The sequence below is a fragment of the Gobius niger genome, assembly GCF_951799975.1.
Source record: "Gobius niger genome assembly, chromosome: 14".
In the NCBI taxonomy this organism is placed as follows: domain Eukaryota; kingdom Metazoa; phylum Chordata; class Actinopteri; order Gobiiformes; family Gobiidae; genus Gobius; species Gobius niger.
Window position 1 is genome coordinate 31487827 of NC_136865.1, and position 17622 is coordinate 31505448.

The window sequence follows — 17622 nt, forward strand, 5'->3', positions numbered from 1 at the left end:
TGACTGGAGAGCGACAACACTGTAACGCCTCATTTGAAAGCTCAAATCTGGGAAAGTGACGGGAACTTTTTGTCACGTTGTCGCTGCATTTTTGTCACGTTTTTGTTGCTTTTTCATTACTTTTTTTGTGGCTTTTTGTCGTCTTTTTTGTTGTGTTTTCGTCTCTTGTTTTTCGTGTTTGTTTTTTTCATGTCATTGTTGTTTTTTCGTCGCTTTGTCGTCACGTTTTCGTCACATTTTGTTGTTGTTTTTGTCACTTTTTTGTCGCTTATCCAGCACATGTTTGTTTTCAGATGCTTTTCTTTTAACCCCTTAACTCCCGCCTGAACCGGGCACATTCTCTCCAGTTTGGCTTTACCCAAATCTAAAAGCTTCTTGGGGAAAAAAAGCACGAAAAAAGTGACAAAAATAGCGACAAAAAAGGGACAAAGAAGAGACAAAAATGTGACAAAAGAGGAGCAAGAAAGAGACAAAAAAGTGATGAAAGTGCTGCAAAAAAAGTGACAAATACCCGACAAAAAAGGGACAAAAGTGCAACATAACAACAGCAAAATAGTGACAAATAAGAGACAAAAATGTGGCAATAATGTGATAAATAGAGAAACTGTGATAAAAAGAGAAAAAGTCAACAAAAAAGTGACAACGACGTGAGGAAAAAGATCAGTTTTGTGGGTCTTTCAAACGAGGCGTTGCTCAGGCCTAAAGAGGAGAGAATGCATCGGGTTTAGGCGGGTGGTAAGAGGTTAAAGCTTTTAGATTTGGGTAAAGCTCGGTTCCGCCCGGGGGTCAGGGTGAGGTAAAGTGAGGGGCCGGACCAGTGGCCCTGGAGCCGGTGGCCCCTCTGTGCTCTTCCAGAATACAGGACATATGGCCAGAAGCAGAAAACAGAATCACGTTCATTTCATCCATAAAAGAGCGTTTCTGTGAAGGCCAGACGCTGCAGCGGAAAAGGGAAACTTCTGACACTGAGAGAGAGTTTCGAGCTGTAGATTATACTGACGTGAAGGTTTCAGGTCCGAATCGCACTAACGGATGGAGCCAGGTTTAAACGTCTGGTTATATCCACCCTTTGATAGTTTGTAAACGTTCTGGGCTCGGCTGGAGGCGGGAAGATGAACTCCTATTTGTTTCCATTGTGGCTGTTGTCATAGTAACGATGAACAGATGTCTAACTGTTGTTGTAAATATCAGATAAAGCTTGGAAAACAATAAAGGGCCAAGTATTGATCCTTGTGGTGCCCCACTTGAACCACTGCAAGGCCGAGCCACGAACTCCCACCCAGTGTTGGAGCCGCGAGAGGAGAATCACGTGGTCACTGGATCAAACGCAGCCGTCAGATCTAACAGCACCAGGACAACTGAGGAGCCGGCATCAGTCGAGACAAAAATATCATTAAAAACACGAAGAAGTGCTGACTCAGTGCTGTGAAGATTTTTAAAACCAGACTGAAAAGTTTCCAAAATGCTGTGTTCATCTAAAAATGAAACAACTGAACAAAAAACACTTTCTCCAGTATTTTGGAGAAATGGACCTCTGCAAAAAGTATTTAACTAGATCAGTAGAAACATCTCGATTTGAGCAAAATAATCCAAATCTTAGTTGTTTTGACTAGTTAAGAAGTTGTTGGGCGTTTGTCCTGGATTATTTCACTTGTTCTGAGATGTTTCTGACTCGTTTCGATACATTTCGTCCTTATTTCAGGTCATTTTCTTTGCCAATGGGGAAAGAAAATCGGTCTCATCTCATTGGCAATTTTACTTTCTTATTTCAAGCGAGATTTACCCTAGAACTGGTCTGAAATGTCCTCAAACAAGCAAAGTAAACTCGGTCCGATCAGGAAAAGTGTCTAAATGAGTGAAAACCGCTCAAAACAAGAAACATTTCCTCAATTCAAGTCATTTAAGCCAATGCTTGATATTTACTTTTTGTAGTGTGTGATTAGACAGCTGTGGATCCTGCGCTGCCTCGGAGCTGATGTTACCCATGGTGCATTGCAACATTGTTTTTTTTTTTCTTTGAACTCACAAAAAGTGTTGTTCCTCATTTGTGCAAAAATAATTGTAATACTAAAGTCATTGGTAGAAGTGTTGTGAGCAAGTGAAGATGTAAAAAAAGAGGTTCATATAAAGTTAATACCGTAAATTCTCTAATACTGGCCTGTGTTCCATTAGCGGCGAGTCTCTGACAGAGGCCGGGTTCGCGGCTGGCGGAGGCAAATAAAAGCCGGTCGGAATTTGTCTCATACTGGAGTAAATGAAAACTCACGTGCAGGAAGTAACAAACGTGAACCCGGGCCGAGGGCGACGCTGCGGAGGAGCTGATCCGAGCGTAACTTTGACACAGATTTAGACACTTTTCAAACCTCCTGTGACCATATTTGGAAACAGGACAAACAACAAATGTTCGTGACCCTCCAGGGTTTTAATAAAGTCTCCATCGCGTCTTCAAAGCACGTCCAGCTGCTCCGTGTGCAGGTCAGTCCCACGCCTCAAAATAACTCCTCCCATCAGCGCGAGCGTCTCGTCTTCTCTCGGGTCAGTCTCATGATCGATCACAAACACAAACGCTCCGTCTAAACTCGCCTTTTACACGAGATAACAACAAATAATCCGGTCTGTGGTAAAAACGAAACAGAAACCTGCAGTGACACTGATGTCAAAGCTCCGCTAACAGCAACGAAACACTTCCTGTTGTCCCGACAAAATAAAAGGCGTCAATGTTCCAGCCGCTGGGAGAGGGTTTGAAATGTTCAGTAATAAATGAACCTGATATTTTAGGTGCAAATGGACACAAATCTCGTTTTCCTTCATTTTCCTGGTCGTCCGTTTTGCTCAAATAGAAATAAAGGCCCGTCTCTAATTGTGGCCTGGTTCCAATAAAGGCCTGGTCCTGATGCCCTTGAGTAAATAAAGGCCCCGGCCGATATTAGAGCATTTACAGTAAATAAATAGGCCGATTTATTGATAAATTAGGCATATTCACGTAAGTCTGCAATTGTAGCTGTGAGCGATAAACTGGACCTGGACCCAAATCCTTGCAGAAATGTTCTTTTATTCAGGCCAAAATGTTCCAACAGTAAAACATCCAAACAAAACCAATATAGAAACAGTTTCCTGGCCAAGTGTGCACTTGTTTGAAGTGTGTGAGGGTTCGAGTGCAGCTCACAAGTGCAAAAACTGCAGAGTCGGGACAAAGCGACGTCATTTTCAGACCTGAACTTAATAAAGTTCAAGGTAATTTCATCCGTCCCCGTGAAAAAAAAAACAGTAGTATTTAATGAGTTGAAACATGTTAAAACAAATATATTAGATATTAGTGATTTATTTGAGCTCGATGTATATTTTTATTTTAAATGTAGAGTGTGGAACCAACTGGTATCTGGTAAGTTTTATGTTTTTACACATCCTACGTTTTGTTGAAGTTGAACATGAACGATTGCGCGAAAAAAGTACTGAAATTGCTGCATAATGTCCGTAAATACTGTAATACTTCATCAGATATTTATGCTTCTTTCCGAGCAACAGCAAACCTTGATTGTCTTTACACAAATACAGCATAAGAAAAGTTTAAATATTTCATTAAAAGTATTTTTTCCGGTGCAAGATCCGCAGATGCCGCCATTTCTCTGTCTCTTTGGTCTGTACCGCAAAGGATTATGGGCAATATGCTTCGCCAAAGTCCGCTGGGATCACCCATAATGCACCACAGCTCTCAAGAAAAGACGCTTTGACTAGTTTTATGGTTCTGCTGCCCGTGTTCATTTTAACTGCAGTCATTTTACAAAAAAAAACAGTCAATAATAGAAAATAAACTATTTGATTATGATTTTTATTATTATCATCATCATTCTGAATATGAAAGTCACTGCTTCATGGAGCAAAGGACTTGATTTGTTTGGTGGGCCGGCACTTTGACATTGATCCTCCCTCTGCCCTGGATAAAACCAAACTTCCTTTTTTTATGTTGTGATGTCACTTCCTGTAGCTCTGACGGGAGTTCCATTAGCAGCTCAGTTTGGACCCAGGCAGGACCAACAAGTTTGCTGAAGGTGAGTGGACTTTAAAACACAGAAGAGTGAGGAGTTCAGAGGGAGACGGACTAAAGAGCAGGACTGAAACATCCGGGTATGTTTATGCTGAGGGAAGAGAATGTTTCTCTTTTCTTCCTGAAACGTCTGAAGTAAAGCCTTCGTCACACGAGTCTCTGTAAGTTCCTGTTTTTGTTCTTATGAGATTGTTGGAGTCTGGAGTAAAGTTACAACGACAAATATCAAACAAAACAGAGCAAATGACTGAAGATTCACCATTTTATCTCCAACGAGACCAATAAGAGTGATAAAAGTGTCATTTGAAACACAGGATTTGGCTTCGTTTCCTGTTCTCCTGACATGACCACACAGTCCCGCCCCCTAAACTCTGCTCTGGGTTCTACACAGAGAAATCACACTCATGTTTCCTCGATTTATTTTTCATTCATCCAAAACTGCACCATCTGTAAATGTATCAAAGTCTTTCCACGGTGACGTGTTTTCTTCCTTTTCAAATGTTCACATAATGAAGATGATTGGCTTCTGTTAAACTCTAAATATATTGAAAAGTCTTTTCCCTCTGGAACCTGACGCGACTGTTGAACACTTTTCAGAGGGTGGGGCTTTTCTCCCATCATTACATCAGTGACTGTTCCATTAAACTCTCTGATGGAGCCGTTTTATTTAGAAATGTCCCTCTAAAGTCACTGATGCTCTGGGTCTGCAGGTCCAGGATGGATCGGCCCAAACCTGAGTCTGAACCAGACTCAGACTCGGTTTCTCTGAGGAGCGACAGGTCTAAAGAGTGGAATCTTCCTGACTTTAAAAGGTTTGTGGACTTCATCAACATCTACATCTCAGAGACACAGTATAAACCTGTGTTTGTTTGGCAGGAGTTTAAACGTCCCGAGTTCTGATCCAGACTCTGTTTCTCTGAGGAGTGATCGTTCCAAAGACGAAGATCCTTATTTTAAAGACGTGTCTCCTTCAGACGAGCGGTAAGTGTCCTCTGCTGCTCTCCCAACGCTGGGCACAGGGGAGGGACTGGGGGAAGCGTCTGGGGAGGTGAAGGCAGGTTCTAAACTCTGTCTGGATCCACAGAGAGAAGCTGAGCCCAGATGGAACCAGCAAAGAGCGCCCCCACCTGGATGTGGTGTTTAAGGTAAGTGCAGAATAAACTATAATGACTTCTGGGTTTGAGGCTGGTTGACGTCATGTGATGAAAGACGTTACAGAGTTTGTGTAACTGTGTTATTAATGCAGATTCACAGGAAACATGTGCCGTCTTTGATTTGATCATTCCTTAACTCACTGGGACAGAGGTTTGTGTCTGTTTTCACTGTTAGGACAAAGAGTGTTTGAGACGTGTGAAGTAGTGATGCGAAGGTGGAACTCTTTCTTTGTCAGATTGTTTCAAATGTATCGAAGCTTCTAAACTCAGTCTAGTTTGTAACACTTAAATCTAGTGGACACATTAAATCATTGCAGCAGTGGTTTCATTGTTCCGCCATCAGTGAAACTTTAAAACAATTGTGTTGTGATTTTATCTTCTGGCATAACCATGACAGGAGAGCCATCCGACTGCAGCAAAACATCGGCCGATTTCTGTTATTAATCTGTTCTGAAGCAATCCTTAAACTGAACACATGTATGTTTACATCGAGAAAACTCTTTACAGAAACAAAGTTACAAGACTTAGGGCCAGATGTTGTCGTTCTTAGCGCAGGCTGTAGAGCAGACGACTGCGCAGACGGTGGAGCTCCTTGCAATCTTCAGTGTCATACCTGGCCCGAAAGGTGGGCAGGACAGGAGGGGGGACGGACTCGCATTGTCATGTTGTGGTGCCGCCCCCACAACAGGGGGCCCCATGCTTTCCCCAGACCTGCAGAAGGCGGTGGTTTGCGAGGGGGGGTTCTCCTGTAAACGCGTAACATGCTGATGCAGCGCAATGTTAAATAAAGATTAAATAAATAAAAGTGTCCGTCCGCTGCTGCAGCCGCTCACTGCAGATCCAAGACGCTGGACACCGTTCGAATGCGCAAAGTTACGAAATGTACAGGATTTAACTGATCAGAAACTGTCACATCGGCTGTGGAGGAGTTACAGAGTTATGAAGTAGTTACAAGAAAACTGTAACGTGTTGGAACATTTGAGCTACAGCTGCAGGATTCAGGAGCGGCTGAATTGGAAAAAAAAGTTGCTCTGCGCCCTGTGAAATGTGCTTCTTTCTTTTGGACTGAGCTGTGGCTGCACAAGGAGCATCATCAGGAGGTAAACACTGACACACGATGGAAACGTCTCTTTAAAACTCAGATCAGACCTGGTGTTGTGGCACTTGAGGCATGTGTGGTTTATTTATGTAAAACTGTTGTTGTTTTGGTGTTAGGGGTGAGTGTGTTGATCTACAGTATCAAAGTAAACCCGTGCGTAACAAACAGACTCAAACAGACTTTTCAAGGCAATTTCGCTTTTGTTTTCAATTTGACGTCGATTCTAAGGAAGACGAGGAAGCGCGACGTAAAGAGGAACATAATGTGAATGTGCCAAAGAAGAGCGGCTCCGAGTGCTGCTTGTAATGAACCAGCCTCAGTCGCCTCTTTTTCTTAAATAACGCCCTCTCCCGAGCGGCGTCGCCTTTAACGCAAAACCTGCGCCACATGTAAGATCGCGCGTGCACCACGTTGCGTTTAGAGCTTAATGCTTTTTCAACAGTTGACTCACCAGCTTCAGAAAAAAAAGCAGTTTTTTGGGGGAACCATCACTTCAGACCTGGGTAAAATTTTAAAAAGGTTTCCTCCGGGTATTCCGATTTCCCCTACCACTAAAAACATGTACAATAGGCCATGATGAATGTGAGTGTGCTTGAGAGTGCGCATGGGGGACGACGGATGGAAATTAGCCCAAGGCTACAATCCGATGCGGCTTGTTTACATGCATGAGACCCATGTATGTTCATTAACATGCACTGTCCCGAACAAATAAACCAATAAATAAATAAAATAAATAAAAATTAAAAAAAAAAAAAAAAAAAATCTCTTTTGGAGCAGTTTTTTGGGGGAACCATCACTTCAGAACTGGGTAAAATAAAGTGTACTGTGTCTTTTCGTCATTATACAATTGTTGAAATCTCGCAGATCTGGTGGATGGCTGGAGGTTTCCATGTGAGGAGCACCTCAGGTCTAAAGGCACAGACTTTATCAGAGATCAGTGACTTGTTGCTAAAGCTGCAGTAAAAGTTGCTTCTACAATGTTTGAAGCCTGTAAATATTGACACAGATACAGTGTTACTGCAGTATAATATGTCCTGTGTGCTCCAGCGGCTGGAGGAGGACGTCCTGACCTTCGTCAAAGAGCAGCTGCAGAGCTTCCACAGACTCCTGGCCTCAGATCATCCAGAGAGTAGCTCAGAGAGTGAGGAGGAGCAGAGCAGCCGAGAGGCTGTGCTCAACATCACACTGGACTTCCTCAGGAGGATGAAACAGCAGCACCTGGCTCAGAGTCTGCAGAACAGTAAGAACTCTGACATGTTTGAAACACCACACTTTCACAGGAGGAGAAGAAGTCACTGACTGTAACATGATTCTGTTTGTCTCCTTCAGAGGCTGTTGGAGTTTACAGAGAGAAACTGAAGAGGCGTCTGCAGCAGAGGTTCAGTCATGTGTTTGAGGGCGTGGCTAAAGCAGGAGACTCCGCCCCCCTGCAGCAGATCTACACAGAGCTCTACATCACAGAGGGAAGGGCCTCAGAGGTCAACCAGGAACATGAGGTCAGACTCATGGAGACCACGTCCAGGAAACCAGCCGCTGCAGAGACCAGCATCACGTGTGAAGACCTGTTTAAACAACAGCCAATCAGGACGGTGCTGACTGTGGGCGTGGCCGGCGTGGGGAAAACAGTGCTGACTCAGAAGGTGAGTCTGGACTGGGCTGAAGGCAGAGTCCACCAGGACGTCCAGCTGCTGTTCCCCTTCACTTTCAGAGAGCTCAATGTGCTCAGAGACACAGAGTACAGCCTGGTGGAGCTGCTGCACCACTTCTTCAGTCAAACCAAAGGTCTCTGCAGCTTTCAGCAGCTCCAGCTGCTCTTCATCTTTGACGGTCTGGACGAGTGCAGACTTCCTCTGGACTTCAGCCGGACCCGGGTCCTGACGGAGCCCACAGAGAGCGCCTCAGTGGAGGAGCTGCTGGTGAACCTCATCAGGGGGAGCCTGCTTCCCTCCGCTCGCCTCTGGATAACCACACGCCCCGCGGCGGCCAATCAGATCCCTGCTAAGTGCGTCTCCATGGTGACAGAGGTGCGAGGGTTCAGCGACCCACAGAAGGAGCAGTACTTCAGGAAGAGGTTCAGAGACGAGGCCACAGCCGTCATCTCCCACATCAAGAGCATCCGCAGCCTGTACATCATGTGCCACATCCCAGTCTTCTGCTGGATCCTCTCTGTGGTTTTACACACCATTCTGAAGCAAACAGAGAAACCAGAGCTGCCCAAGACTCTGACTGAGATGTACGTCCACTTCCTGGTGGTGCAGGCCAAAGTCAAGAACATCAAGTATCATGAGGGAACAGGAGCAGACCTTCACTGGACTCCAGAGACCAGGGAGATGGTGCGGTCTCTGGGAAAACTGGCCTTTGAGCAGCTGCAGAAAGGAAACCTGATCTTCTACGAGAGTGACCTGAGCGAGTGTGGGCTGGACGCTGCAGAGATCGCTCGTTACTCCGGAGTCTTCACACAGGTCTTTAGAGAGGAGCCAGGCCTGTACCAGGACAAGGTCTACTGCTTCATCCATCTAAGTGTGCAGGAGTTTCTGGCTGCGCTTCACGTCCATCAGACCTTCTTCAGCTCTGGGGAGAACCTGCTGTCACCACCACACTCCTCTGAGAGCCCTGAGGCCTTCTACCGCTCTGCTGTGGACCAGGCCTTACAGAGTCCAAACGGACACCTGGACCTGTTCCTGCGCTTCCTCCTGGGGCTGTCTCTGCCGACCAATCAGAGCCTGCTCCAGGGTCAGCTGACTCACACAGGAAGCAGCTCCCAGAACAATCAGGAGACAGTAAAGTACATCAAACAGAAGCTGAATGATGAGGGTCTGTCTGCAGAGAGGAGCCTGAACCTGCTCCACTGTCTGAACGAACTCAACGACCGCAGTTTGATGGAGCAGATACAGAGATACATGAGAGATGGACGTCTCTCCTTGTTATCTTATCCTGCTCTATGTTCTGCTCTGTCCTTCCTCTTACTGTCCTCAGACTCAGACCTGGAGGAGTTTGACCTCAGGAAATACTGTCCCTCAGAGACAGGTCTCCTGAAGCTGCTGCCGGTCGTCAAAGCCTCCACCCAAGCCACGTGAGTCCAGACTGTATTTCTTCTTCACGTCTGTCCTGATTCTCGTCTCTAATGTCTCTGATTCTCGTCTCTAATGTCTCTGATTCTCGTCTCTAATGTCTCTGATTCTCGTCTCTAATGTCTCTGATTCTCGTATGTAATGTCTCTGATTCTCGTCTCTAATGTCTCTGATTCTCGTCTCTAATGTCCCTGATTCTCGTCTCTAATGTCCCTGATTCTCGTCTCTAATGTCTCTGATTCTCGTCTCTAATGTCTCTGATTCTCGTCTCTAATGTCCCTGATTCTCATCTCTAATGTCTCTGATTCTCGTCTCTAATGTCTCTGATTCTCGTCTCTAATGTCTCTGATTCTCGTCTCTAATGTCTCTGATTCTCGTCTCTTATGTCTCTGATTCTCGTCTCTAATGTCTCTGATTCTCGTCTCTAATGTCTCTGATTCTCGTCTCTAATGTCTCTGATTCTCGTCTCTAATGTCTCTGATTCTCGTCTCTAATGTCCCTGATTCTCGTCTCTAATGTCTCTGATTCTCGTCTCTAATGTCTCTGATTCTCGTCTCTAATGTCTCTGATTCTCGTCTCTAATGTCTCTGATTCTCGTCTCTAATGTCCCTGATTCTCGTCTCTAATGTCTATGATTCTCGTCTCTAATGTCTCTGATTCTCGTCTCTAATGTCTCTGATTCTCGTCTCTAATGTCTCTGATTCTCGTCTCTAATGTCCCTGATTCTCGTCTCTAATGTCTATGATTCTCGTCTCTAATGTCTCTGATTCTCGTCTCTAATGTCTCTGATTCTCGTCTCTAATGTCCCTGATTCTCGTCTCTAATGTCTCTGATTCTCGTCTCTAATGTCTCTGATTCTCGTCTCTAATGTCCCTGATTCTCGTCTCTAATGTCTCTGATTCTTGTCTCTAATGTCTCTGATTCTCGTCTCTAATGTCTCTGATTCTCGTCTCTAATGTCCCTGATTCTCGTCTCTAATGTCTCTGATTCTCGTCTGTAATGTCTCTGATTCTCGTCTCTAATGTCTCTGATTCTCGTCTCTAATGTCCCTGATTCTCGTCTCTAATGTCTCTGATTCTCGTCTCTAATGTCTCTGATTCTCGTCTCTAATGTCTCTGATTCTCGTCTCTAATGTCCCTGATTCTCGTCTCTAATGTCTCTGATTCTCGTCTCTAATGTCCCTGATTCTCGTCTCTAATGTCTCTGATTCTCGTCTCTAATGTCCCTGATTCTCGTCTCTAATGTCTCTGATTCTCGTCTGTAATGTCCCTGATTCTCGTCTCTAATGTCTCTGATTCTCGTCTCTAATGTCTCTGATTCTCGTTTCTAATGTGTCTGATTCTCGTCTCTAATGTCTCTGATTCTCGTCTCTAATGTCTCTGATTCTCGTCTCTAATGTGTCTGATTCTCGTCTAATGTCTCTGAGTCTCGTCTCTAATGTCTCTGATTCTCGTCTCTAATGTCTCTGATTCTCGTCTCTAATGTCTCTGATTCTCGTCTCTAATGTCTCTGATTCTCGTCTCTAATGTCTCTGATTCTCGTCTCTAATGTCTCTGATTCTCGTCTCTAATGTCTCTGATTCTCGTCTCTAATGTCTCTGATTCTCGTCTCTAATGTCCCTGATTCTCGTCTCTAATGTCCCTCTCTGTCCTCAGTCTGAGCGGCTGTGATCTGTCTCAGAGCATCTGTGCTCCTCTGGCCTCAGTCCTCAGCTCCTCCAGTCTGACTCACCTGGATCTCAGAAACAACGACCTCCAGGACTCAGGAGTGGAGCTGCTGTGTGAGGGACTGAAGAGCGCCCCCTGCAGACTGCACACCCTCAGGTGAGACGCTCATGATGCTCTGTGTCCACATCAGAGGCTAATGCTGCGTGTCTTTAGTCTGTCTGGATGTCTGGTCTCAGAAAGGGGCGGGGCTGCTCTGGCCGCCGCTCTAAGCTCCGCCCCCTCCCGTCTGACAGAGTTAGACCTGAGCTACAACCATCCAGGAGCCTCGGCCGAGCTCCTGACCGCTCTGCGGGCCCCCCACGGGCCCCTGCACTCTCTCAGGTGAGGCCCCTGGGCTCCTTCAGAGGAAGTCCTTATTTGGAGGCTCTTCTTTGGGTCCGTCCATGGTTTAGTCCTGGTTTGTCTCTGGTCTTAAACTGGACTTGTTTGTGACAGAGCTGTGTGTTTCAGACTGGATCCTTCTGGAGAACGATGGATGGTCCCAGGTCTGAGGAAATGTAAGTCACTGATCTATAGATTGATCTAAACCGTACAGTACAGGAAGTGATGTCATCAGTGTGTTTGTTTCTCAGATTCCTGTGAGTTCTCTCTGGATCCAAACACAGCTCACAGAGAGCTCCTTCTGTCTGAGGACAAACGCTCAGTGAGACGTGTGGAGGAGCAGCTGTGTCCACGTCATGAGGACAGGTTCATGGACCAGCCTCAGGTCCTGAGCTGCACCGGCCTGAGGGGGCGCTGTTACTGGGAGGTGGAGCGGAGGGGGGAGGATGTTGATGTAGCGGTGAGTTACAGAGGAATCAGACGCAGAGGAGAGAGCTGTAGGTTTGGAGACAATGATCAGTCCTGGAGTCTGAGGGCCAGGGGTGGAGCTTTAAGAGTCTGTCACAACAAGAAAGAAACACAAATATATTTTTTATCACCATATCGACTGGGAGTGTTCCTGGATTCTGAGGCTGGAGTTCTGTCCTTCTATCGGATTGTCTCTGATGATAAACTGCTCCACCACCACACCTTCTTCTGCTCCTTCACTGAGCCTCTGTTTCCTGGGTTTGGACTGACCTCTCCTGGTTCCTCTGTAGCTCTGAGGAACCTGCCTCCTCAGCTCAGATAAAGACCACAGGGAGGAGGGATTTTGTTTCTTTTCTCTCTTTTCCTTCAGTGATCGGCCAACGTGTCCTTCATCAGGGTGTTTTACGTTAAGCACGAGTCACGTTTGAGCCTAAAAATCCCAGTTTATGTTTCACTAGTGACATAAAATATGATAAATAATTATGTTAACAAAATAAAATCCTAATGTTTCCAAATTAAATGACAGAAACAATAATAATCTGAAGAATAAAATACATGTAACTCAAACTGGGTCTGGGTTTTGTCTCTAAAGCTCTGAAGTGTCACTTGTTTTTATTCCTGTAGTATCAGGTTTGACCAGTCGGTGTCTCTGTCTCCTCCTGCAGTTCCCCTCTCTCTCCTGAGGGTGGCGCTGTGGTCTGGATGAGTCTCCTCTGAGTGTGGCTTATGAACGGACTCCGCTGTTTCTCTGGACATTTCAGGAATTTAAAGACACATTTTTCTGCTTTTTACTAAATCTCGTTCCGTGATCGAGGCTTGAACGTGATCGGGAAAGAGATTCAGGATCAAACTTCTCGTGAGAAAAATCAAGTCGAGGCTAAAACCAGAGGTGCACAGGAAGCTGGAAACCAAAATAAAAGCTGGGACAGGAAATCCACACCGTTGTGACTCTCAAAGTTTAGTTCTAAGTGGCCCATAAATGCAAACTTTAGGGATTTAGACTCAGCCAGTCTCCAAACTAGTGTCTATGAGCAAATCTTCTTTAGAAACAGTCCGTGCTCCTTAAAGGTCCCTTATGAAGCCGAACTGATGAAGGAAATAATCCCTGTTCATTCTGTAGGTGGATGTTTTATCACCAGTTCTTGACCTTTGAGCTGAATAACAGTGTAATAAAGAACTTTTGCCCCGTCAGTGAAATACATATTAGAACTGCACCTCTGTCACGTCTCTCCGCTCCGGTAAGTCTGTACTTTTCTTTTTATTCCATTGTCAGAATGTGTTGCAGCTTTTGGAACGATTAAAGCTCGAGTGGGAAACGTTTTTGTCACTCGTCTCGTGTTCTGAAACTTTTCTCTGTAAGTATCGCCTCGTGAAACTGGATTAAAGAGGAATCTGTTTCACATGAAAGACATTATTCAGGAAAGAACATCAGAAACTTGACTTAAGGATCAGTATCGGGCTCAGTTTGATAAATATTCTCTTCGTTCTGTTGTGACGTGTTGCACCTGTTATGCTTTGGACTGGTGGGGTGAGCACCAGTGGAGGTTCAGTTCTTCATCAGAGGTAAATCTGTTTTATAATCTGGAGAATCTAGTCCCACATTTAACGACGCTCCTCCTTTTCTATGGACGGGGGAACAGCAGCTCTGGGAAACATCAGGGTTTTGCTGAAATATAATAAGTCACAACATGAACCGGACTTTGATCTGATTTATGTTCATTGTAGATTTATGGATCTGTGATAAGTCAGTGATTGATCGTCTGGCAATGTGTAAGTTTAGTGACAGCAGCAAATATCAATGACTTTAAAGTGGCTGTGTATTAGGCTCACAAACCTCCAAACATCTGAGCTCATTAACATGATCTCGTTCCACAAAGAGTGTTTTCAAATGCTTTCTTGTGTCGTTCACTCATGGATGTGTCAAATATCAGCAGATGTTTGTTTTTCCTGATAAGGACCGTTGTCAAACCGTCAAATACAACGGCTACGAATCTCCTCTTCTTCCTCTTCAGTGCGGCTCACCCCAAGGTTCGATTTTGGGGCCCGTGTTGTTTTTGTTATATATTAATGACCTCCCTAATGCTTCCATCAAACTCTCAAAAATACAGTTTGCAGATGACACAAGTGTGTTTTGTTCCCATAAAGACACTAATATGCTCATAAATGTGGTTAATGAAGAACTGGAAACACTCTCTTCGTGGTTTAAGGCCAATAAATTATCACTTAACATTAAGAAAACAAGCTTTATATGTTTTGGGGACACAACATCAAAGTTTAAACCCTTCTATAAAAATCCAAACTGATGGCATTCCCATCAGGAGTGTGAGTTCAGCTCGCTTCCTCGGAGTCCTGGTGGATCAATCCCTGACCTGGAAACCACACCTTCATTTCACAAGTACAAAAACAGCCAAAGCAGTCGTATATTGGGAAAATCCCGGCATCTGATTAACACAAATGTTGCAAAGATCCTGTATTACACAATGATATATACATATACATATATATATATATATATATATATATATATGTATATATATATATATATATATATATATATATATATATATATATGGAACAACCTTACTGGAACAAGGAACTATCTACAATGTGGAAAGATGTGAGACTGGCTGAGAAAAAGTATCTCCTGTGCAATAGCATAAATAACCAACAGTTAAAATATGATTTTAAAAATAAACAACACCAGTTTGATAAAAGACTCAGAGCAAACAAGAGAAGATATCAAAGAGTCCTAGTTGTAAAAATGGAACATAATCAAACTCATAACCCCCAAACATTTTGGAGTCTGATAAATAAACTTGGCCCACGGAAAGTGAAGGAAATACCCTTAGAAGTGATTTTAGAAGATGGATCCTTATGTTTTGATGTTGAAATGGTGTTAAAGAATTGGGAATCTGAATTTAAAGCCTTATTCTCGGGTAGTTCTGTGTCCCCTGAGTGGGATGATTTTTATTTTGAAATGATATCTGCGCTAAAAGACCAAATGGAAATCTCTGCAAAGTTTTCATCTAATCTATATTTAAATTTTGACATTACAGAAAGTGAAGTCAAAGGGGCAATAGATAAACTCAAAGTTAAGAAAGCGACTGGATTTGACAACTTGTCTAATGAATTGCTAAAACAGCCTGGTTTGTTCCCAGTGCTTTATAATTTGTTGTTTACTTGCTTTGAGCAGGGCGTGGTCCCCTCAGACTGGCATAAATCTGTAATCAAACCTATTCCAAAGTCACAAGGTTCAGACCCTCGAGTGCCGATGAACTACAGAGGAATAAGTCTCCTTAGTTGTGTATACAAATTGTATACCAGTGTTCTTAATGAGAGGTTGACTTGCTACCTGGAATCCCTTCACCTACTGGCCGACGAACAGAGCAGGTGTAGAAAGAAAAGAGCCTGTATAGATCACATTTATTCTCTTATCACCATAGCAAATGCTAGAAAACAAGAGGGAAAGTCGACCTTTGCTTGTTTCATAGACTTTCAGAAAGCTTTTGACTGTGTTAATCGAGATTTACTTGGCTACGTGTTATTAAAAATGTGGATCGACGGTAAATTTTATGACTCAGTTAAGGCTATTTATAAAAATCCAACTTCTTGTGTTCAAGTAAATGACCACTTAACTGACTGGTTCCCGACACCTTATGGCGTGAAACAGGGTGATGTTCTGTCTCCCACATTATTTGCCATATACATTAATGATTTAGTAAATGAAGTTAAAGAGGCAGATGTGGGCATTCATGTGGGAGACTTGAAACTTTGTATTCTGTTGTTTGCAGACGACATTGTACTATCAGCCCAAAAGGAATCAGATCTTCAGAAAATGTTGAATATTGTTCATGCTTGGTGCAACAAAATGAGACTGATGATAAATTGTGATAAAACTCAAGTTATGCATTTTAGATCACGTACCCATGCATTATCAGACGCTAAATTCTGTTTTGGCACCACAGTTCTTTCTTTTACTAAAAAGTACAAATACCTTGGATTTAATGTAGATGAACATCTCACATTAGACGAAGGGATCAAATCACTGTCTGAATCTGCGTGTCGTGATCTCGGTTATAAGACCTACACTGAGCTGTACAGATCTTGTGTTTGTCCTGTGTTGGATTATGGTGCTGGGGTCTGGGGTTACTGTAAACAAAACCACAGTGAAAAAGTTCAATGCAGACAGAGCTCTGAGGTACTTTCTAGGTGTTCACAAAAACACCCCTAAGCTTGCTCTGTACGGGGACCACGGGTTGGGAACCATGTGAAGTGAGGCATGTTTGTGACACGGTTATGGAATAGATTTATCAATATGTCTGACACACGACTGTCCAAACACATCTTTAAATGGGACCTGTCTAATAGATACATCTGGAGTGAGCAGATGGAGAACATGTTTGTTGATGCTGATCTCCAGTTTGTTTTTAGAAACAAGTTAAGATGTAATGTTGGAGAAATTAAAAAAGTTTACTTTGAAAAATATAAACTTAAATGGTTAAATGATGTCTTGTGTAAGCCAAAGTTGAGAACTTATATTTTGATTAAAGATCATTTTGTTCCTGATTCCTATGTGACCCTGAACCTATCCAGAGGTCAGAGGTCAGTCTGTGCTCAGCTGAGGTCCGGGACTCTGCCCCTGGCACTGGAGACGGGACGATTTCACTCGGTCCCAGAGGAGGTTGGGACATGTTGTTTGTGTCAGTTAAATGATATTGAAAATGAACTACATTTTGTGTTTTATTGTCCTTTGTATCATGAACCGAGAAGGCAATTCTTTTGTAAACTGTCTGATGTTGCTGTACATTTGTTTGAAATGTCCAATGAGGAAAGGCTTAAGTTCAAGTATAAGCCATTTCATGTGTCTAAGTTTTTGTTAAGCGCTTACACGGAAGAGGACACTCTTTGTTTAATGTTCTTCCGACGTCTGCCTACATTTTTTGTGTCTTATAAGCCCATGCGGGCTGGGCACCTTTGGGTGCAAGACACCAAATAAGAAATAAACTAAACTAAACTAAACTAAACTAAACTAAACTAAACTAAACTAAACTAAACTAAACTAAACTAAACTAAACTAAACTAAACTAAACTAAACTAAACTAAACTATATTAATGATTGTAATATTGCTCGGACCAGCACTCATAAAGCCAAACTTGAGCCAATTGTTCGTCTCCAGAAACGAGCCTTAAGAATAATCTTTTGTGTCGATCGTAGACGCTCCTCAAGGCCCTGTTTGCTAAAGCCGGTGTTCTTAGTGTTCACCAGGTTAACCACTTCCAAGTTGGTCACTTTGTTTACGATTCAGTTAAAGGGCTACGGCCACAGCACCTCAATACAATGTTTTCCTTTAACCATGAGTTTCATAGATTTCCCACTCGCAGCAGCAAATCTAATCAGAGCAGCTTTAGCTCCAGACACTCCCAGCTCAGAGTTCTAAACACAGGACCCAAAATATGGAAGATCCTGCCAACTCCTCTCACGGAGCTTTCCCCAATTCAGCTTAGAAAATCTCTTCAATCTTTGCTTCTGAGTGTTTGCTTTTTTCCTCTTGGGATCCATTTCTAAACCCAGTATTGAAGTATTGAAGTACGTTGGATTGTGTTTTCTGACAATATATTTGAATTTACTTTATGTTTTTGACAACTTCATGCCTCACATTTGCTTTTCATTCTAACGTATGGAGGTTTCCACTCATGAAGCCCCTTGAGGGTTTTCGTTAACCTTCCATCCCATTTG

At 43.5% G+C, this 17622-nt stretch overlaps 2 protein-coding genes across 3 annotated transcripts in view; both read left to right on the forward strand.

Moving 5' to 3' along the window:
* Nucleotides 1–4033: 4033 nt before the first annotated feature.
* On the forward strand, nt 4034–12352 carry LOC306973836 (NLR family CARD domain-containing protein 3-like). 2 transcript variants are annotated; one of them, XM_079570883.1, is made up of 10 exons: nt 4034–4049; nt 4756–4857; nt 4925–5026; nt 5130–5190; nt 7346–7538; nt 7628–9371; nt 11025–11192; nt 11250–11417; nt 11547–11593; nt 11669–12352. In XM_079570883.1, the coding sequence occupies exons 2-10, from the start codon at nt 4763–4765 to the stop codon at nt 12205–12207; spliced, it is 3117 nt and encodes a 1038-aa protein (XP_079427009.1). In that variant the 5' UTR covers nt 4034–4049; nt 4756–4762; the 3' UTR covers nt 12208–12352. The 2 variants fall into 2 exon arrangements, with proteins under 2 accessions (XP_079427009.1, XP_079427008.1); XM_079570882.1 differs by having other exon boundaries at nt 4040–4125.
* The window catches only part of LOC306973834 (protein NLRC3-like), a 130157-nt gene continuing 116714 nt past the window's right edge, over nt 4180–17622 (forward strand). The window contains exon 1 of the mRNA XM_079570880.1: nt 4180–4206. The gene's annotated coding sequence lies outside the window, so the exon portion shown is untranslated. The remainder of the gene's footprint in view (nt 4207–17622) is intronic.